Genomic DNA, 23,216 nt, shown 5'->3' with positions numbered 1-23,216 from the left:
TGGAGGAGAGACGCGGGAGGTCAGCAGAGATGAGTGACCACAACTCATGGCGTTTTCACAAACATCACAGAAGGCAAAGTAAAAAGGAAGGTTTTAAACTTTAAGTGATTGAGTGGGTTCAACGAGAAAGTGGTGAATTTATGTAACTGTCTAATTTTTTTTCTTAATAAACCATGCAGAGCTGCATTGGAAGGTGAGTGTGTATATAAAGTGTGAGTCTAGAATTTTCAGAAACAGCCAGTGTCCAGCAGTGTTCTCACCCTCAGCACTATTGACGTTTGGACCAGATGATTCTGTGAGGTTGGGGTGGGTGTTCTATACACAGTGGGCTGAACTCAGCATCCCCACCAGCTGTCAGAGAAACCCCTGTGTGACAGCCAGACATGGCTTTACATATTGCAGACGTCCCAGGGCTGGGAAGAAGGGAAAGGGGTGGTGAACCATCTGAAAAGTCTGGGGTGAAAAAACCACTGTTGATTATGCAGCAGCTGAGAGTGACAATAAAAATTTAGCCAATATTTTGTCTGTGGAAACACTTGGTCTATATGACATGTATGTTCTTTAGGGATCTGGTCCCAGTGCAGACTATTTTTTCAGGAAAATTAACTTGTTCAGGACGAAGATCTACCTGTTTCTTTGCCTTGCCACCCAGTCACCGAGTCATCATTTGTCCTCCACATCGTCTTCTTTCTTAATCTCCTGGCCACTGACCCACTGCTTGTCCATAGGAGCAGCTACAGCCACTGCCATTTGATTCCTGTTAAAAGTCCCAACTAATTCACTTTCTAACTGCCTCCTGCTCCCAGTAATAACAGGAGGCATCAGGTTACCAGCCTTGGCCAGATGTGGACTCTCATTTCTACAGGCAGGTCCCTCAGAAGGGGAGCAGCTGAGATGACCCCCTCACATAGACAGATTACAAACAGGAGCAGGTCCCAGCTTTAGATGGACACCTTCACGTGGAAGTGATGGCAGAGGGGAGGGCACTCTGCTCAGACTCGGTCTATGTAACTTTTCACAAATTCTCTAGCACCTTCCTGACACATGAGAAGCTGAAAAATAAACATGTGTGGAGTTGCTGTTCACTGTAGCCTGTTCGGTTAGCATTATCAGGCCATGCTCATAGGCCCAACTTAAAGATAAAGCAAATAAATATATATGACTCCCAGTTACATTGGAATTTCAGGTAAATAATTGTTGTTTCTCTGAAATTCGCCTTAAATCGGGCATCCTGTATTGCCTTTGGCAACACAAGCCCACCCACTGATCAAATCTGAGAGGGAGGAGGGCTCTTAAACTCCCTTGTGTTCCTCACGTGCCCACGACAGTCTGCACATAGTGTGAGCCCATATGGAACTTTTCAAGGTGTAAATGCAAAATGGATGTAAATTCCTCCTAATATTGGAACTAGCAGCCCTTGCACCTGCTGCCCCCAACCCTGAGACACACGCTGGCACATGGGAACATCAGAAATCTCAGCAGCAAGTCAGACCCAGCCAAGCCCCTGTTCACAGTGGGGGTGGAAGCCCAGGCTCTAGAATGAGGAACCTAAATTAGAATATTAGCTCTCTCACTGGGTCAGATTTTAACCCCCATGGGCCTTTTTCTTTATCTCTAAAATAGATTTAATGATACTGTAGTTCTCACAGGATATTGTTAAGTGTGTGATTAAATATTGATTATTCCTATTGCGGATCATATAAGCAATCAATAAATAACTTGCTATTTTAATTCTTATAAAATGCAGGGTCATGAGATCTTTCTATTCCTTAACTTTCTAGAGAAAATAATGTCTTTATCAACATTTGGCAATTGTCTTTAATCAATTTTATCACTAAATATCATTTTGAACACAAGGACAGAAACATCGGTCTCTGTATAATAACAGGATATATACACGCACCTACTATGAAAGGACTGTGCTGAGGTAGAAGAGAGGACTTTCTAGATACTGAGACTTAGACTATGTCACCTGGTTCTACAACTAACCATGTGAGTCTGGGTAAGTTGCTTAAATTCTCTGAATCAGATTCCATGGGTGATTACAGTTGTAATTGCTGCAGGTCAGACAGGGTGGTTATGAGAGTCACACACTCAAATGGAGGCCTGGTGCACAGTAACTGCCCATGTGACGCTGCTCCATGCCACAGGGACCAGATTTGTCTTGTCCATGACTCCACCCTCATCCCCAGGTGGTGACTGTCTGCTGTGGGTCACTAATAAACGGTGGCTGTGGAATTGGTGGCTTTCATAACCAGTCACCTCTGCCTTCAAGGTCACTCCCGTGGCTCCTTGCTGATGACTGAGCATCTCTGGTTCTCATGACCCCCAGCTTCTCTTCAGGCTCTTTTGTTCTTATGCTTTAGGTCCAGCTGACTCCCTGAGCCCAGCGCACAGTCTCCCTGAGGTCGCTGCTCAGAGGCACCTGTAATCTTCCCTCATGTCTTCAGCTCCTGTCCTCCCTTCAAATGGTCTAATCAGTTTCTGTCTCATATATTCACTGACTGTGAACTTCACGTCCACCAAACCCAGTGCTCACTGCTCTGCATGTTCTCATTTCCCTGCCTCCTAGTGGTTCTCATCACACCTGCCCCTCCCTCCTGGAAAAATCTACTTCTCCTCACCGCCCTACATCACCTTCTCTTGGTTTTCCTCAACACACTGCACCCCTTCTCAGTCTCCTCTGCTCTCATTGGCCCTTGGTCCTCTGGGCTCAGCCCTAACATCTTCTTGTTCTCTCTCTCCTTCTCTCTCTCTCTCTCTCTCTCTCTCTCTCTCTCTCTCTCTCTTTCTCTCTTTCACTTCCCTGGAGTTTAACACAGCACAGGTGTCAATGACACCAACACATACACCCCTGCCCTGGCCGGCCATTTATTCCAGGCTCCTGTATGCAACTGACCACTTGACAGCTCCACATAAATGTTAAAATCATTTGAAACTTACACAAAACTTTCATTCCTAACCACCCGCTTCAGATTACTTCTTACACAGTCTTTCCTTCCTCAATACACAGCTCCACCAAGTTTATTCAAATTATTCAAGATAAAATCCTTAGGGATTTTGACTCCTCCCCCATTTCATCCAGAACAAGTTGTGGAAATATTTCCCCCAGATCTGCTCACTTCCCCTTTCCCACTGCCTTTGCCGCACACACTAACTGAAGCCCAAGCCCGTCACCTGGGCGCTCTTCCATGCTCCTCAAGGGCCCCCGACTCCTCTTGTGAACCCAGCAATCCAATCCCCCCTGGTTGCTGGGGTTATTGTTTTTAGTAAATATACGTGGACTCTCCTGTAACCCTCAGCAATTCCCATGTATCTTCAGATAAAATTCAAACTTCTTACCTGCCCATCAGGGCCCAATATGATTTGTCTCCCATCTTCCCCAGCCTCTTCCTATGTCAATGTCATTCCCCAACTTGCTTGCCTGCTGCAGCCTCGCTAGGCTTCTTCCTGCGCCTTCAACACAGCAAACACGTTCCCACACTGTGGCCTCTCCCTCTCCCTCTCCCTGGGACACCTGTCCCTAGACCTTCTCAAGGTGGCATATCTCATTATCCAGGTCTTAAGTGTCACTTCCTCAGCACTTGAACTTATGTCAGGTGAATCCATGCTCTCTGTCCCATAACCCTGGGGTATTTTTTAAAAGCAATTATTGCTCTGAATTTTTTCTTTCCTATGGGGTTCAGGGAGAAAGGAAAGGAGATGGTGGGGAGGCCCCTGGATACATCTCACATAGTAGGGAGAGGCACCAACATCACAGATTCTGCTGAGGACAGAACACAGGGTCCTCAAAGAGAGACCCTCTAATTCCTTTGACTCCCCATAAAATGCCAGAGAAACTTTTCTTTGGGGATAACTCAATACAATAAATGGAGCAATGTGTGGGAATTAGCCTGAGATCATTATTTCTCAGTCCTCTCTAGACTCTGATGAAAGGTGACAGGAGACTGGGGAGATTTGACTGGAGGCGAGGTGAGAAGAAATGGCTGAGATACACAAGGCCCCTTGTATATCTTGTAGTGACGAACACCAGCCCCTTTTGTGGTGGAAAGAATCGGGATCCATATGATAAAGGCAGGTGGCCACTGAGGAAAATGCCACCATTTTCTAATGGGCATGGCCTGGGCACAGTGACAAAGCTAATTTCCTTTCTTCCTCCCCCACAACAGCTCACCCCCAAGGTGCACTTACATGGGGTGTCCCTGGCCTGAGCAAGGAGAGGGCTCAGTGCCATCAGCATCACCTTCAGAGAGTCCATCCAGGAGCCTCTGGGGAACCACAGACACACCATGCTGGAGCTCATAGAGGACAGGGGCAGGGAGCAGGGGGGTCTCACTCAGTGAGGACTGTGACCCTTCTCCATGGACATCCCCCAAAACACCAACTGAGGAACTCATTTCTTTGTTCCTGGATTGGGTCATCTCAGTACTGAGAACCAACCAGCATCAGAGATGAACAGCATCATCAGTTGCTGGTCAGAGATTCAGTGGGAAGGTGCTCTTCTGGAACTTAGAATTTCCTCCATTAAAAACATTGCTTTGATTTAGTGCTTTAAAGATCTGGTTGTTTCAGAAACATGGTATTGGGCCCTATTGTGAGGCAGCTCTGCGCTGGTCAGTGATGAGCACACAAGTCGGAGCCTTTGGGAGCATTGGTCTCTCTCACTGCAGACAGAGCTGTTTTGCAAATGGATGAGTGAGTGTGCTGGGAGCTGAGAGGATGAGGGAGGTGATTGCAAGTTAGGAGGCCTTCCATTTTGTTCTTTTAAAAAATTCTTTATTGTTGAAAGTATTACATATGTCCCCTTTTGCCCCATTGACTTTTTCTACCCCTCCCCCGCCCCCACCCGGACCCCAGGCCTTCAGCACCCTATTGTCTGTGTCCCTGTGTTATGCATACACATGTACAAGTTCTTCGGTTGATCTCTTCACACCCACCCACCGTCCCCTACCTTCCCTCGGTGCTTCTACATCTCTGGATCTATTTTGTTCATCAGTTTATTTTGTTCATCAGATTCCACATATGAGTGAGATCATGTGATACTTGTCTTTCTCTGAGGGGCTTATTTCCCTGTTGTACCACAACTTAGTGTTGCAGATTTGGGGAAATGACTTAGCCTCTCACAGTTAAAGCCACTGTGATCTTTCAGGTGTTTCAATACTGGGAAAGGCTGTGATTCTGGGGACACCTCAAGGAGCAGCTTCCCCTGGTAACTGATGACATGTCAGGCTGGTAGCTGCTGATTGGAGAGTATAACCGGTGACTCTTTACAGGGAGGAATGTCACTCACTGAAGGAAAATGAAAGTTATTCAATAATTATCCTGAGTGAAAGGTTTTTCAGGTTTCTCTCCTGGTGCTATCACTGAGCTCAGGGCCCCTCTGGAACACACTGGAGAAAGGGGCTAGAGGAGGCGATCTGTGTGGGATGGAGGGAACTTGCCTTTGGACAGCACTTACCCCACCAGCGTGATCAGCCAACTGTCCAAACCAAAGTGCGCAAGGGACTGGGAGACTGAGAAGGACTCAAAGCCAGCCTTTGGCCCAGCAGCTCTGCGTTAGAACAGCTAGTGTTTCATGTGAAAAGCATTCAGTTCTTTACTCCTGGTCCCCATTAGAATTTTCTCATTTTCTTGGGGGCATGTCCTCTTATTCAGTCAACTGCTCTTGCTTTATTCTAGGAAAAGGTAGAAGAAGGCTTTGCTAATGAAATTATTACAGAGTGCTCAGGAAGTGGAACTCAATGGGAGACTAGGAAGTACATCCTTTGATGTCATCATGTGATTTAGAGCATCTAGTTCTACGTTAGATAATCAGTACGCGTTATACTAACATACATGTACCTCTCAGATCCTCAGTGGACTTGAAAGGACAGCTGTCCATTGAAGTCCCATGTTAATTCTCACGCCCCAGTTCTGACGCACAGTCCTCCACGTGCCTGCGTGTGTCTGGTGACAGGATACTGACCATGCTGCAGCGAAAGGACTGCAGTTGAGGGGGTGAAATAGAGGAAGATGGTCAAAAGGCACAAACTTCCAGCTAAGAAATACACAAGTCACCAGGATGTAATGCACAGCTATGAGGGTAGATCTTAAAGCAGTGGTTTTCCCTCCTTTTTTTGGCCATGCCCCACCTAAGCTTCTCTAAAACCCTGATGCCGCCTCCCTCATGACATAGGATTCCTATTATTCAAAAAGTGAGCTCCTATTCATGTGGAGGAAGCCTAAAAGGCCGTTAATTTGGTCTAAACAAGCTTCCAAATAACATGGCATCCATGAAAGAGAAAAATAAAAGCATGAAAGGACAGTTGAAGTACTGAGGGAAAAATCACTAAGAAATTGTTTTAAAAAATAATATGAAGTGATATGAAAAAACAGCAAGTAAGGTTTCAAAACATAATGCTAGTAGACAACTGAAATGCATAAATATGTCACAATATACATTTATATACTGTACATGACGCCCCTAGAACCATGAAAAATAAAAAAATTAACTGTTAATAACTCATTCTCAAATTTCTGCCCTTAAAAATCAAATTTCTCCCCTGTGTGGCATGTGCTCCATGTTGGAACCACTGTCTTAAATGTTCTCATTACTAGAAAGAGTTTAGTCACTATGTGTGGTATAAATGTTCCCTAGATTTACTGTGGTGTTCATTTCCAATATATACAAACTAGAGTCCCGGTGCACAAAATTCATGCATGGGGGGAGGGTATTCAGTCAGCCCAGCCTGCACCCTCTCCAATCTGGGATCCCTCGGGGGATGTCTGACTGCCAATTTAGGCCTAATTCCAGGGATTGCGCCTAAGCTGACTGTCAGACATCCCTCTCACAATCCGGGACTGCCTGCTCCTAACCGCTTGCCTGCCTGCCTACCTGATCACCCCAAACTGCCCCCCCCACCAGCCTGATCACCCCTAAGCACCACTGCCTGCTGGCCTGATCACCCCCAACTGCCCTCCTGCTGGCCAGGTCACCCCCAATTGCCCTCCCAGCAGACCTGGTGGCCCCTAACTGCCCCCTCGCTGGCTTGTTGGCACCACGCAGCCTGCTGGTCAGTCCTTTGGTAGTCCCTCACTAACCCCCCTGCCGGCCTGGTCACTGCATGCAACCTGATGGTCAGTCCTTTGGTTGTCCCTCACTAACCCCCCTGGTGGTCTTGTCGCCCAATACAGCCTGCTTGTTCAGTCATTGGGTTGTCTCTCACTAACCCCTCTGATGACCTGGTCGCCCAATGCAGCTGCTGTGTGGTTCTTACAGTTACTGTTCGGTTGTCCATCTGGTCATGAGGGCCCTGGCTTTCTATATATACTAGAGGCCCGGTGCACAAAAATTTGTGCACTCTGTAGGGGGGTCCCTCAGCCCAGCCTGCACCCATTCACAGTCCAGGACCCCTTGGGGGATGTCCACCTTTCGACTTAGGCCCACTCCCTAGGGGATCATGCCTAAGCTTGCAGTCAGACATCTTTCTAGCAGCCAGGAAGCCCTTGGGGATGTCCGACTAAAGGCTTAGGCCCCCAAGGGATCAGGTTTAAACCGTTAGTTGGACATTCTTAGTGCTGCCGCGGAGGTGGGAGAGGCTCCTGGCACCACCACTGCGCTGGCCAGCCATGAGCCAGCTTCTGGCTGAGTGGCACTCCCCATATGGAAGTGCACTGACCACCAGGGGGCAGCTCCTGCATTGAACATCTGCCCCCTGGTGGCCAGTGTGCATCATAGCAACCGGTCATTCTGCTGTTCAGTCAATGTGCATATTAGCCTTTTATTATTATTATATAGGATGTCCCTATTTCCCCCCTTTTGCCCCCTCTACCCAGCTCTTGCCCCCCACTTCTCTCTGGCCATCACCATATTGTTATCTGTGTCCATGGGTTGTGCATATATTTTCTTTGGCTAATCCCTTCTTTAAATTCACTTCTTTAAATTTGTATTTTCAGATAAGTGCTTATAACTCCACTATTATATATTTTCTATTATATCATTTAGAATTAAGATATTTTTTAATTGAACCCTTGTAAATTTTAGTGCAATTTAAAAAATTATGCTAGAAGCAATTAGGAGATTTTTCATGTAATGCAGATACATTTCAATTAATATTTTATTAATTTTTAAATTTTTTAATATTTTAATTTGAAATAATATCATACATCTAAAAAAAACTATAAAATACTACAGCATATTATATGTACCATTCACCCAATTTCTTAGGTGTTAATAATTTAAACATAACCATTATACAACTAACAGAATTTGGAATATATTTTTCTTATAATCTCTTTAATGTTACTTAATCCATTTACTTTGTTTTTGTTAATCTTCACCCAAGGATATTTTCCCATTGAATTTTAGAGAGAGTGAAGGGAAAGGGAGAGACACATTGATTGGTTGCCTCCTGCACATGCTTTGATAGGGACTGGGGATCAAGCCAGCAACTGAGGTACATGCCCTTGACTGGAATCGAACCTGGGACCCTTCAGTCCACAGGCTAATGCTCTATCCACTGAGCAAAACAGGCTGCAGCTTAATTCATTTACTTTTAATCGATATGTGTCTTTATATTTAAAGTGGGTTTTGTTTTTGATTCACCCTCATAATCTGTCCTTTAATTGGTGCATTTATGCCACTGACTTTCAGAGTGCTTACTGATAGAGTTACTACCATATCAGGCGGCTTCTGGGTCTTCTGGGTCCCGCCCTGCCTTGCCTTTTTTTTCCTTTTTTTCTAAGACATTTCAATTTATTTAAAAGAAGCCAATATACAGGATATAGAGGGTATGATATTTACAACAGTGCAGTAAATAGGTTGGTTTCCCGGTAGGATCAGTAGTCTTTCAGTGAGTATTAACCCCCTTTCCCCTTGATCCTCCACCCAGCTGGCAGACAAACAGCAACAGTGGGGTGGGATGGGACTGCAGGATAGAAAGTCTCCCTGAAGGGATTAAAAATCACGTAGATGCTAAAATGTCCATGAAGGGGTCTTGGGGGTGAGGGGTGCCTCTGCCTCATTCCTTTGAGGGCTTGGCAGCAGGAATGCTGAGGGATTTGCCCCAAACTAACACACGGCCCACCCTGAGCCTGTAAATCTTTCACCCATGGAATATTCCCTTCCGGAGAGAATCAGCCCTAATCCCTCAGCCAGTGCCTGGGCACAGCCAGGACTGTGGACAGTTCATGGCATTTCCACTCCCACTCTAGCTGCCTCACAGCTCTGCACTGCTCCCCTCGCCCACCTCCCCCGTACACTGGTTTTCCCATGCACATTGGGAACTGGCTGTTTCTGTTTTCTGGAGTAAAAGGTTCCTGTGGGTCAGGTAAGGTCTCTGCTTGGCAAGAAGTTCTGTAACAGAGCCATTGACCACACCCACCTCCTCTGGGCATGGAGCAGCTCTGGCCCTCAGAGCTCATCTCTCCAGCAGAACTGAAGGGAAGACCGTGTGTAACCTTCTGTCCCTCACCCTTCACATGCCCAGAACCATCAGTGTCACACTTCCTGATTCTTATCACTGTATTTCATTAGTTCCATACTGTTTTACTAATGAATCTAAACAGATTGGTTCAAAAAGGGATCCTTCTATTTATAAAGTATCTGGGGCTTCTGGGGGAAGGCCTTGCTTTGCAGCCTGGACCCACTGATGGGAGGTTCCCAGGCCCCAAGGCAAGACCCGCTGCTGGGGGAGGGCCTTGCCTTGGAGCCCCGACCTGCTGATTTGAAGTTCCCAGGCCCCAAGGCAAGACTGGCTGCTGAGGCTGCTGGGGGCGGGCCTTACCTTGCAGCCTGGACTGCTGATGGGTGGTTCCCAGGCCGTAAGGCAAGACCGGCTGCTGAGGCTTCTGGGGGCGGTCCCCACTGGGGTGCCTGGCCAGTCTAGGTGAGGGGCGGAGGGCTGTTTTTAGGCTTCCCGCACCCCCTTTAGGGTGGGGGTCCCCACTGGTGTGCCTGGCCAGTCTGGATGAGGGGCTGAGGGCCGTTTTCAGGCTGGTGGGTGACTGAAGCTCCCAACCTCTCCTTTTTTTCTTTTTTTTTAATTCTGGGATTTATTTACCTTCTATGGCTGTCACTGGAGCTGAGAGCCAGCTTTAGCTCTGAGGCCCAGCTCCAGCTTGAGGCCTCGGCTGCTGAAAGCAGGTTATCTGGGCTTTGTTTAGATTCTATAATTGAAACTCTGTTGCCATCACTGGTGCTCTAAGCTCTGAGCCGGCTGCCAGCTGAAAGCAGCTATCTGGGCTTTGTTTAGCTTCTATAATTGCAACATTGTTGCATCCGGAGCTCAGAGCTGGGCTGCCCCAGGCCGGAAACGTTGGTTTCCTCCAACACTGGAGCAAGCAAGCCTCCCGTTTGCTTCTGCTGCCTGGCTGCCGGCCTCCATCTAGGTTGGCAGTTAATTTGCATATCCTGCTGATTAGCCAATGGGAAGCGTTTGGGGGTATGGTCAATTTGCATCTTTCTCTTTTATTAGTGTAGATTAGGATATCCAATCTTTATGTGACACTAATATAATGCCATATGTCAATTATACCTCAATATACAAAGTGAGTAAAATTTATTGAGCAATTTTGAGCATTTTACTCTGTAGCCAGGATTATATGGGGACTTTCTTTGCATCAGATTTTTGTTTAATTCTCACATCATCTCAGTGAGCTAAGTGCTCTTCATCCCTACAGTTGGAGAGAATAGAGTGATGGCTGTTGAAGGACCTTCGCGAGGACACAAGGCAGTAAAGGTGCCCTCCAGGTTGAGCCCAGCGATGTGGTTCAGACCCACACGCTCAGCCACTGCACCCACCACCTCGCATTCACCTTCTGAAGGGACTGTTCCTCCAGGGAAAGCACTCCCCTCCCTCACGCACAGATGTGCCACCCACAAGCTACTCATCTCAGTGAGTGACCGCATTTCCCATAAACTGAGGTGGCTGCAGCGGAGCAATTCCAGTTCCTGGACAAGATGCCCTCCTCACCATTGTCCCCTTCTCTGGAAATGACAAGCTTTGTATTTATCTTATGTAACCACACCCAGAGCTCCCACACACACCTTCCCCTTCTTACAGACAGCAGTGCCCCCAATTCCTAAACCCAACCTACTGTTCTCATCAGGATTTCAGGATTTTCAGCATGTTAAGTGCAAATTACACCCCCTGAAATCAGACCAGAAAGTGTGTCTCACTTACTTTGGGAAAATATGTTTCTGTTAACGTGGAAAAGTCAGATATCCTTGGCGAGGTTGGGAAGAAGTCACTCCTATTTCTGGATTTGAGAACAAACTCTGTCCCTAGACCCCAGTGGGAATTCAGTGCTGTGGGCAGCTGTACAGAGGCAACTAGGGGAATATCACTTTTAATTTAGCAAACAGACAATCATAACTTATTCAAAATTCCCTAATCGTGATGTTTGACAATCTGGGGAAGCCTAGCTAAAGTCCACCTTAGATTTGGATTTAAAAAAATGGCAAACACAGCAATTCTATATGAAGAATACACTGAGATATGGTCAAAGAGAACATATCAAAACATGTTTATAAAATTTGACATATAATTTACAAATCACAGCAATTTATTTTTAAAAAACATGGAACGCCCTGCCTTGTGTGGGTCAGTGGTTGAACATCATACTGTGCACTGAAAGGTGGCCGGTTTGATTCCCTGTCAGGGCACATGCCGAGGTTTCCGGTTCAGTTCCTGGTCCGATGTGTACAAGAGGCGACAGATAATGTTTTTCTCTCACATCAGAATTTCTCCCTCTCTCTCTCCCTGTCCCTTCCTCTCTCTAAAATCAATTTAAAAAAAGAATGTATCAACAACTCTGACTTAAATTCTGTATGCTGTACACAGTTATGTGTGACAAAACCTGCTCCTTTTAATATCCTCTATCTCACACTTTTCTTCAGAGCTGATTCAATAGAAGGAGAGTTCAGGTAAAGCAACGTAGCAGCTGACCCCAGGGTCAGTCCTGCAGGTGGCTCCAGGCCGGACCTCCCACTGAGCAGGAGGGGAGGCAGCCCTGCTCTGCTCCCCAGGAAACTTGGGGTCTGTCCTAGGGAAAGGCTGTTGACTTGGTTTCTGGGAGAAAGTGGTTGTCAGTTCAGGAGTTGTACAGTCTCTGGTCTTCAGGCTTGGGGCCACAGCTTTCTGTTTAAGGAAAACAAATCACAACATCTTGGGAAGAAATGAGTAAAATCAGAAGCACAGATTTAAAAAAGTTTTTTTTATTGATGTCAGAGAGGAAGGGAGAGGGAGAGAGTGAAAAACATCAATGATGAGAGAGTATCATGGATCGGCTGCCTCCTACATGCCTCCCCAACCAGGGAATGTGCCTTGACTGGGGTTTGAACTGTGACCTCCTTATTCATAGGTTGATGCTCAACCACTGAGCCATGCTGGCTGGGCCAGAGCACAGATTTTTGTGGAACAACAGCAGCTTGCCATTTGCAGCATCACACACGGTCTTGAGTCCTGCCCGTGTCACACCATGGACTCACATGTGCTGAGCCTGAAAGGTTGCAATACACCTGGGAAATGGGCATTTCATGACCAGCAAGCCACAGGCAGCATGGAGTGTCTGCCTCTTGTCTGAGTTGTCTCAGAACATTCTCATCATTTTCAGAAAGCTCCCACCGCTAATTTGGAACTGAAAGTGAGAAGCAGGTTATTGGTCCCTATAGTTAAGGGGGAATTGGGCAGACAGGCCCAAGGTCTTCTTACCATGAAAGACACGTATCCGTGAGGGAAGGCCGTGCCACGGACAGGCCACGCTAGCGCTTGGCACGGCCGGCAGCCCTGCCCGGTGAGATGCAGCGATGTCCTCCTGCAGGGACGTTGGATGGACCCGTCTTTCCACGAAGCCGGTTGGCAGGGCTTCCTCAGCTTCTGAAGTCCATTCCCTGACCTCACTGATCTGCGCTTCATAACCCTCAGCCCAGCGCGAGCTTTAGAACCAGAGTGTGTGCAGGGAGGGGCCCAGGGAGAGCAGCAGAGGGAGCTCACAGGCCCGCCCACTGGTGCTGTCAGCAGGGGTTTCCCTTCCTTCTCTCTGACCCAGGCCTGTGGTAACCGTGTCCTGGAGAAGAATCCAATACAAATAGTGGCCAGGTTATTTTTCAAAATTCTACTTTGTGTTCCACTAGCCACTGCCTAGTCATTCCAGGTCTGTGCCCAGAATGTTGTTTCTTTTATTCAAAACTAGAGGCCTGGTGCACGAAATTTGTGCACTTGGGGGGCGGGGGGGTTCCTGCACCTTCTCAACGTCCGGGAGACCTCGGGGAATATTCAACTGGTGGTCAGTGTGCATCATAGGGACCTGTTGTTCTGCCGTTCGGTCGATTTACATATTACCCTTTTATGGTATATGATAAATCCATATATATATATAAAAGCCAAGCAACTGGAAGGCCAAACAACAGGAACAACCGGAACGACTAGTTGCTATGACGTGCACTGCAGTGGTCAACCAGCCCAATCAGGGCCCCGATCAGCCCCCTGCAACCTCCCGTAGCACCCCCCACTCCGATAGGCAGCCCCTCTCTCCAGCTGGCCTCGCCCCCAAGCAGCCCCCCCCACCTGATCAGGGGCAGAGCCAGTGGCCAACCTCCCACAGCCCCTCCCCCCACCAGCCCATCCACAATCAGCCCCCATCGGGGCAGGCCTGCCAGACCCTACCCATGCATGACTTCGTGCACCGAGCCTCTAGTAATAAAATATTTGCCAGTGATTTAGGTAGTCCATCCTTATAGAGAAGTCAGTTTCTACTCAGAAAGAGTGAACTAATACTCCCTGTCCTAGGGCGAATGCACTCCCCCTGCAGCCTGGCCTTTCTTCCTCTTGGTGCCAGGAGCAACACACCACCCTGCAGTGCGATGTGGAGACATTCACTAATCACTGCAGGGTCTCTATTTGGCTACACAGGTTACACAAACAAGACAAAGGAGCCAAACGGGATGCTGTTACACAGCCATCTGAACACACTGAGGATGACCTGGGGGCCTAAGATGCCCTGTCAGTCTTATGGTCCTGAATTTGGGACCTGACCTTAAAGAAAAAGCTTTCAGGGGATCTGGTCAGTAGTTACAATAAGGGCAGAGAGGACAGTTAACAAGAAATGATCTCTGTCCTCGCCGGTTTGTCTCAGTGGACAGAGCGTTGGCCTGTGGACCCAAGGGTCCCAGTTTGATGGGTTTGATCCTGGTCAAGGGAAAGTACCTGGGTTGTAGGCCCCTCCCAGGCCAGGGCCCAGGTCATGGCTTGTGCAGGAGGCAACCCATCAATGTGTTTCTCTCACATCGCTATTTCTCTCTGTCTTTCCCTCTCTCTTCCACTCTCTCTAAAAGTCAATAGAAAAATATCCTCTGATAAGGATTAAACAAAATAATAATAAAATAAAATAAGGATAAGAGACCCTTTTTAAAAAATGATCTGAAGTTATCTAATGGCTACATCATTAATCAGGGGGAATGCTTTGTAATAACCACAGCAGGAGATCACATGAGGACTCTTAGAAATGTGAGGCTGCTCCAGGAGTGCGCATCCCATGGCCTTTCCCATTTCTAAGCCCTGAGAAACACAGAAGTGTGACAAGAGTCAGTCCTTTAGGCCACTGGTCGTGCCATGAGGCAAATGCACAGCAGTTTGTTTAGATTCTCCCTGAATACAGTTGAATACTAAGTTCTTTTAACTGTCAGCATCCCCTCAGCTATTGTTGATCTCATTGCAATATAATTCCTCTTGACCATCATCTCTCCACCTATAGTTTTCCATCTTGAGGTGGCCAATATAGGATGTGGAATTTTTATACAAGTTCTAAGTGTTTCGCATGGTACTTTGGGTTCACTCTGGCTTCACAAGCCAATGTCAAAATCGCTTCCCTGTCAACCCTGGCCAGGTAGCTCGTTTGTCTATTGATTTCACCTGACTCCTCAGGCCAAGGGCATGAAATACCCATAGTTTAGGAGAATTAAGCTAGACTGAGGAGATGGACCTCATGCAAATAAATTCTAAGTAAAATCTAAAGCTGTCACATTTCCTGCTTATTTGTGTCAGTTTCTACTAAACTAGTTTGATTCTGAAATAAATTCTGATAATACTTCATTAAAAAGAAATCAACAATATGTTGTACGTGTATTGTTAAAAAAAATTCAATGTGATACAAAGCAAAACCATTCAATAAGAGATATAATTTTAAAACATAACTACTAATGGGTTTCATGTCCAAGGTTACTTTATTAACCAGTTAAAGACACTATAAAGAAAGAAAATTATTGGCCAATGTCCCTGATGAACACAGGGGCTAAAATCCTTCACAAAATATTAGTAAATCAGTTCTAGCAATATATTAAAAAGATCATATACCATGATCAAGTGGGATTTATTCCAGGGATGCAAGGCTGGTACAATATTTGCAAATCAGTAAATGTGATATATCACATAAACAAATTGAAAGGTGAAAACCACATGATCATATCAATAGATGCAGAAGAAATAGTTGACAAAATTCAGCACCCTTTTTGATAAAAACTCTCAGTCAAGTGGGAATAGAGGAATCATACCTCAATATAATAAAGTCCATATATGACAAACCTACAGCCAACACCATAGTCAATGAGCAAAAACTAAAGTGTTTCCCTTGAGAACAGGAACAAGACAAGGATGTCCACTTTTACAATTCTTATTCAACACTAGAGGCCTAGTGCATGGATTCGTGCACTGGTAGGGTCCAGCAGCCAGGCCTGCAGGAATCAGGCCTAAACTGGCTCTCTGACATCTCCCAAGGGGTCCTGGATTGTGAGAGGGTGCAGGCCAGACCGAGGGACCCTACTGCTGCACAAATCTGTACACTGGGCCTCTAGTCTCTATCTATCTATCTATCTATCTATCTATCTATCTATCTATCTATAGACTAGAGGCCCGGTGCACAAAAATTTGTACACTCAGCGGGGAGGGGGGTCCCTCAGCTCGGCCTGTGCCCTCTCGCAGTCTGGGACCCCTCGAAGGATAATGACCTGCTGGCTTAGGCCTGCTCCCGGGTGGCAGAGGGCAGGCCCATTCCCTAGGTGCAGCCCCTGGTCGGGCTCAGAGCAGGGCCAATTGGGGAGTTGGGGCGCCACCCCCTGTCATGCACAGAGCAGGGTGGATTGGGAGGTTCTGATGCCACCCTCAGTCAAGCTCAGGGTAGGGCCGATTGGGGGGTTGGGGCACCACCCCCTGTCATGCTTAAGGCAGGGTCGATGGGGAGGTTGCGGTGCCACCCCCTGTCACGAACAGAGCAGGGCCAATCAGGGGGTTGGGGCGCTGCCCCCTGTCACGCACAGAGCAGGGCCCATCAGGGGGGTTGGGGCACTGCCCCCTGTCACGCACAGAGCAGGGCCCATCAGGGGGTTGGGGAGCTCCCCCCTGTCACGCACAGAGTAGGGCCAATAGGGGAGTTGGGGCACCGCCCCCTGTCACACACAGAGCAGGGCGGATCAAGGGGTTGGGGCACCGCCCCCTATCACCCACAGAGCAGGGCCGATCAGGGGTTGGGGCCCTGCCACTGTCACACTCAGGGCAGGGCCGATGGGGAGGTTATGGCTCTACCCTGTCACACACAGAGCAGGGCCCGTAGGGCAAGGGCGTGTTGGGGCCCCGCACCCTTTCACACACAGAGCCGCAGGGCGATCAGGGGTTGGTGCGCCTTCCCTTGTCATGAACAGAGCAGGGTGGATAGGGAGGTTGTGGCCCTGCCCCCTGTCACACACAGAGCCGCAGGGCAATCAGGGGGTTTGGGCACTGCCCCCTGTCACACTGATCCCGGTGCTGGGAGGCCTCACTGCTGTGCTGATCCCGGTGCTTGGAGGCATATTACCCTTTTACTATATAGGATACAGGCCTGGTGCATGGGTGGGGGCTGGCTGGTTTGCCCTGAAGGGTGTCCTGGATCAGGGCGGTGGTCCCCACTGGGTACCAGCCTGGATGAGGGGATGATGGCTGTTTGCAGCTGGTCACACACCCTTCAGGGTGGGAGTCCCCACTGGGGTGCCTGGCCAGTCTGGGTGAGGGGCTGAGGGCTGTTTTCAGGCTGGTGGGTGACTGAAGCTCCCAACCGCTCCTTTTTTTCTTTTCTTTTTTATTCTGGGCCAAGGCCTCTGCTGCTGAAAGCAGGTATCTGGTTTGTTTTGGTTCTATAATTGAAACACTGTATCATCTCCAGCTCTGAGATCCCAGCCGGCTGAAAGCTAATTTCTGGGGTTTTGTTTAGCTTCTATATTTGTTACAATGTTTCAAACTGCCAGCTCAGAGGCGGGCAAGGCAGGCGGGGAACGTTGGAGTCCTCCTTCACTGAAACAAGCAAGCCTCATGTTCGCTTCCAGCTGCCTGGCTGCCGGCTGCCATCTTGGCTGGCAGTTAATTTGCATATGGCCCTGATTAGCCAATGGGAAGGGTAGTGGTCGTGCGCTAATTACCATGTTTCTCTTTTATTAGATAGGAGATATATATATATATATATATATATATATATATATATTAGAGAAATATGCTAATTAATCAGGATACCATAACGGATCGACCGGACAGGAGGTTGCGCATGCACCGTTGGGGGAGGGCCTGATCAGCAGCGGCCACGGCTGCTTCAAGGGCTGGAGAGGGAAGCAGGGCTGCACCGACAGTGGCCTCAGCAGCTGCTGGGCCTGGAGATGAGGCAGGGCTGGATCAGAAGGCTGTGGGGCCTGGGGAGCAAGGCAGGGCAGGACCAGCAGGCTGTGGGGTTCAGGGGGCCAAGAGGGAGGCAGGGCCAGACCAGCAGGCTGTGGGGCCCAGGGAGCAAGGCAGGGCCAGACCAGCAGGCTGTGGGGCCTGGGGAGTGAAGCAGGGCCAGACCAGCAGGCTGTGGGGCCAGGAGTCCAGGGAGTGAGGCAGGGCAGGACCATCAGGCTGTGGGGCCAGGAGTCCAGGGAGTGAGGCAGGGCAGGACCAGCAGGCCACAGGGCCAGGAGTCCAGGGAGGGAGGCAGGGTGGGCCCAGCAGGTCGCAGGGCCAGGAGTCCAGGGAGGGAGGCAGGGCAGGACCCTCAGGCTGCAGGGCCCAGGGAGCGAGGCAGAGCCTGATGGGCAGTGGCTGCAGGGGCTGCTCCACTGTGGTCCCAGGTCAGGGCTCATGCAAGAGGTAACCAATCGATGTGTCCCTCTCACATTGATGTTTCTCTTTGTCTTTTCCTCTCTCTTCCATGCTCTCTAAAAATCAATGGGAAAATATCCAGAGGCAACTTGAGGGTGGGCTGTGCCGCGCAATTCCTAATCGCACATTGGGTTCCTAGCCCTATCTAATAATAGACAAACATGGTAATTGACCATACCTTTGCTACTCCTCCCATTGGTTAATCAGCGTGATATGCAAATTAACCGCCAACAAAGATGGCGGCTAATTTGCATACTGCAGGCAGATCCCACTGCGCCACCCCGCCTGGGGCTGCTGGCAGCGCGATCCCCAGCCGCCGCCCCCCCAGTGTGGGATCAGGGCCTGTCATGTGTCGGGTGGGGTGGGTGGGGTGGGCGGGGCAGGTGGCAGCCCATCCCAGCCCGGGATCCGGGCCTGCAGCGCGGGATCCGGGCCTGCCATCTGTGACCGGGGAGACACCATGGGATTGGGCATGCCATCTGCCACCAGGGGAGCGGGCCTAAGCCAGCAGGTGGTTATCTCCCGAGAGGTCCCAGACTGTGAGAGGGCACAGGTTGGGCTGAGGGACCCCCCTACCCCCCACCAGTGCACAAATTATTGTGCACCGGGCTTCTAGTAAGCATACAAGATCTTTGGTTAATCTCTTCCCATCTTCCCCCCTCCACACTTCCCTCTGAGATTCATCAGTCTGTTGTATGTTTCCATGCCTGTGGTTGCCACTCCTGCATTGAGCGTCTGCCCCCTGGTGGTCAGTGCACATCATAGCTACTGGCCGGTGGGCCAGTTGCTTAGGCTTTTAGATAGATAGATAGATGATAGATAGATAGATAGATAGATAGATAGATAGATAGTACTGGAAGTCCTAGTTGTAGGATCGGACAGGAAGAGATGTAAGGTATCCAAATTGGAAAGAAGGGAGTAAAACTGTCATTATTCACAGATGACATGATATTGTTAAATTCCCAATTGATACAGTATATGAACCTTGATTACATTTTTAAATATCTAGAAGGGAGTGGGAAAAGAAAAACAAAAGCAATACACATTTCTAATCTGTTTTAGTATATGTGGGAGTCTTTTTCCTTCAATTGAATAACACGTGTTTAATGTCATATTTATAATTTTAATAATTAAAGGCATAGAATTAAATATAATAAATTGTATAGTCTTTTATCACAGTGGATAAAATCAATTAAATAAAAAGGGAGAGAAATTCAATAAAAATGAGAGCCCTGCAAAATAAATAGAGTAAAAAAGATAAATATTGTGCATGGCAAAAAATGCAGATGGATTAATAATTTAGCCATGTATGCAATACAAATGCAATAAAATGAGACCTTTTTAAAAAACTATAAGAATATGAATGACATTAAAAAGGAAGCATAAAGAAATGCAAAAGCAGTAAAATATCAAATTTATCCAAAACAATAAATGTGACATAAACTACAATGTATGTTAACAACCTATAATATCCCCATAAAAATATTGCTATAGAAGTCATGAAAATGAATGATTTAAACAAAATTCTGTCAAAATATATGAAAAACCCTGGGATGTTTGGAAAGACTTGGTTGATGAATTGAGGCTTACTTTTAATTCTTCACTGAAATTTTCTGTATGTTTTCAGCTTTCTGTCATGATCAGATAAATTGGCAAAAATGTTAATATTTTCTTTTTAGTTAAAATAAATGCAAGTAACTAGACACAACAAACTGCAGCCAGAAACTTTTAAGATCATGGATTTCTAAGGTAGATCAAAAGAATGAGAAAAAAAGTGTTTTGTTTTTTTGGGTTTTTTAACAATTTTATTTATGTTATTTTTTAATATATTTTATTGATTTTTTTACAGAGAGGAAGGGAGAGGGATAGAGAGTTAGAAATATAGATGGGAGAGAAGCATCAATCAGCTGCCTCCTGCACACTCCCTACTGGAGATGTGCCCACAACCAATGTACATGCCCTTGACCCGAATTGAGCCTGGGACCCTTGAGTCTGCAGGCCGACGCTCTATCCACTCAGCCAAACTGGCCAGGGCTCCACTACCATTTTTTAAAATTGTACTTTGCTTTATTGTGCTTCACAGATAATACTTTTTTTTTAACTGATTGAAGGTTTGTGCCATTCTGCATTGAGCAAGTCTGTCAGCACCAGTTGGTCAGCATTTTTTAGCAATAAATTATTTTTAATTAAGGTATATACATTTTTTAGGTGTAATGCTATTGCACACTTAGTAGACTGCAGCACAATAAAAATACAACTTTATATGCACTGGGAAACCATAGTATTTATGTGACTTGCTTTATTATGATATTTGCTTTATTGTGGTGGTCTGACACCAAACCCACAATATCTCCAAGGTATGCCTTCATATATTTACCTTTACCAGTGAGATTTATAATTTTATGTTTTTTTCTTATTAATTAGCACCATTTCTTTATAGCTTAAAGAAGTCCCTTTAATGTTTGTTGTAAGGTTGGTTATTGGTGATGAACACCTTTAGCTTTTGCTTCTCTGGAAAACTCTTTTATCTCTCCATTCTGAATGATAACTTTGCCAAGTAAAATATTTTTGGTTGGAAGTTTTTTTCTTTCAGACTTTAATCCTCACCCAAGGATATTTTCCCATTGATTTTTAGAGAGAGTGGAAGAGAGAGGGAAAGACAGAAAGAAATATCCATGTGAGAGAAACATGTTAATTTGTTGTTTTCTGCATATGCATTGACCACAACTGAGGTAAGTGCACTTAACTGGAATATATCTATATCTGTATCATCTCTATCTCTATCTCTATCTCTATCTCTATCTCTATCTCTATCTCTATCTCTATCTCTATCTCTATCTATCTATCTATCTATCTATCTATCTATCTATGCCTAATATGCTAATTGTCTATCTGACCATTTGACCAGTCACTATGACATGCACTGACCACCAGGGAGCAGACACTCCAACCAGTAGATTAGCCTGCTGCTGGGGTCTAACCAATCAGGACTGGGCGAGATGGGCACACCCTGGAACCCTCCCGCGGTCCCTCCCCAGCCCTGATCGTGCACTGGTGGGGTCTCTTATCCTGGCCTGTGCCCTCTCACAATCTGGGACCCCTCCAGCAATGTTAGAGAGCTGGTTTCAGCCCAATCCCCTCAGGCCAGGCTGAGGGACCCCACAGGTGCACGAATCTGTGCACCAGGACTCTAGTATCCTATATAATAAAAGCCCAGGGACCAAAAGGCAGAATGACTGGAATGACCAGAATGACCAGAATGCCCAGAATGATTGTGGCCCCCCGCCCCCGATCGGCACCCATCAGTGGGCCGGCTGGACCCCACCCGTCCATGAATTCATGCACTGGGCCTCTAGTGTATACATATATATAGTGCCACTCCCTTCTGGCCTGCAGAGTTTCTGCTGAAAATGCTATTAGTTTTATGAGGGTATCCTTGTTCGTAACAATTTATTTTTCTTTTGCTGCTTTTAATATCCTCTCCTTTGCTTTAACTTTTGACACTTCAATCATGTGTCTTGGTGTGGGTCTCTTTGGGTTCATCTTACTTAGAACTCTCTCGTCTTCCAGATTTAGACCTCTGTTTCTCTCTCCAGGTTAGGGACATTTTCAGCAGTTATTTCTTCATATAAGTTTTCTTCCTCTTTCTTGTTCACTTCTTCTTCTAGGACTCCTATAATGAGAATGTTAGTCTGTTTGATGTTGTTCCATAAATCCCTTAAACTATCTTCTCTTTTTTTTTTCTTTTTGCTGTTCTGATTGAGTTCCTATGCTCAGTCATGCAGACGTGACCCTAATGACAGGGCTCGAGGAAGACCAGGAGTTCACACAGCCCACTCTGCCTCTGACCCCCACACTTGACTGAACTGCCCTGGCTGCTCAGCTGTCAGTGAGAACGTGGGCGGAGCCTGGAGATGCACTCTACTCAATTCCTCCAGGCAGGTGTGAGCTGCGTGCACACACACACACTCTCACACACACTCACAGACATGCACCTAGTGCTCAGTCCCCTGCCCTGGCACTATGCGGCCAGATAAACCTTCCTGAGTTTACACAGCTCCCTGGGGCCGGGCCTCAACCAGAGGCAGCGAGCGCACCGGAGATAAGAGATGGGCCATGTGTGCCTGTGGGGCTTCGGGGGCACCTGGAATGGGGCTCTCAGACACGTGCTCAGACTCAGCATCCATTCTGCTCCTCTGGCACTGCCGAGGCCAAAAAGCTGAAGAGTATGTTTCCCAGGCTGTGTGCATCTAGAGTGTTTGCTCCTGAGTTAGTTCTGCTAAATGGAGGCACCTGCATGAGGTCTGGGCGCAGAGGTGAAGCAGAGGAAGCCTCCGGGTCCTTGGCTGTGTGTTCATGGCACACGCGTGTCCTCGGCAGTGTTCCCATGTCAGCCGCCAGCTTTGCAGGGGCCCAGATACAGCCTCCAGACTGGGGGTTGCTGCTGCAGCCCGTGTCCCAGCGCTGCCTCCATCCCTGCCGGGCAAAGGTAGCTCTGCCCGCCCCCGGGGTGGCCACTCAGCAGTACTGTTGCTGCATGCACTTCCATGACCCTGTGAGCACCTAGCTCCCTCTCTACTTAAAATCTCCCAGACTCTGTTTCCTGCACTGAACACAGACAGAGACAGACACTCTGGGCTAACAGCTCAGACCTTCAGCACAAAGCTGACAGGCCCTGGGGGCCCGAGGGCCAAGGTGGCCTTGAAGGACCACGAGAGAGTACGACTGGAAATACAGTCTGCAGAAGTGTGCACACACACACACACACACACGCACACACACACCTCTGGAGCAGGCAGAGGGCCACCACTGTCCCCCTGCCTCATGCTTCAGTGCTCGGGGTCCCTGGCCACACACAGTTTGTGTGACAGGATGACGTGTGGAAACGTTAAGTCATACTCGGCGGTTCCCCTCCCGGACCTGGTCACTTCCTCAGAAGCCCGCAGGTCAGCTGTTGTCTCAGGGAAGGGATGGCACCACAGAGGGAAGCAAGCGTCCTGGCCTGGCTTTTGAGTTTCACAATCGCAGCCCTCCAGGGGAACAGAAGTGACTCATGTGGGTGGGAGGACACAGCAAGCTTCC

The 23,216-nt window shown here is 47.7% G+C and overlaps 1 protein-coding gene across 2 annotated transcripts in view; it reads right to left on the bottom strand.

Annotated features, from left to right (window-relative positions):
* The window catches only part of LOC102424057 (DLA class II histocompatibility antigen, DR-1 beta chain-like), a 34,701-nt gene extending 30,346 nt beyond the window's left edge, over positions 1 to 4,355 (bottom strand). For both annotated transcript variants that reach the window (XM_023746572.1, XM_006105574.3), the window contains exon 1: positions 4,192 to 4,355. In XM_023746572.1, coding sequence (XP_023602340.1) covers positions 4,192 to 4,303 — 112 coding nt within the window. In that variant the 5' untranslated portion in view covers positions 4,304 to 4,355. The remainder of the gene's footprint in view (positions 1 to 4,191) is intronic.
* Between the last annotated feature and the right edge of the window lie 18,861 nt (positions 4,356 to 23,216).

Source organism: Myotis lucifugus, unplaced genomic scaffold (assembly GCF_000147115.1).
Source record: "Myotis lucifugus unplaced genomic scaffold, Myoluc2.0 scaffold_697, whole genome shotgun sequence".
Lineage (NCBI taxonomy): Eukaryota > Metazoa > Chordata > Mammalia > Chiroptera > Vespertilionidae > Myotis > Myotis lucifugus.
This window is presented reverse-complemented; position numbering and strand designations above follow the sequence as displayed.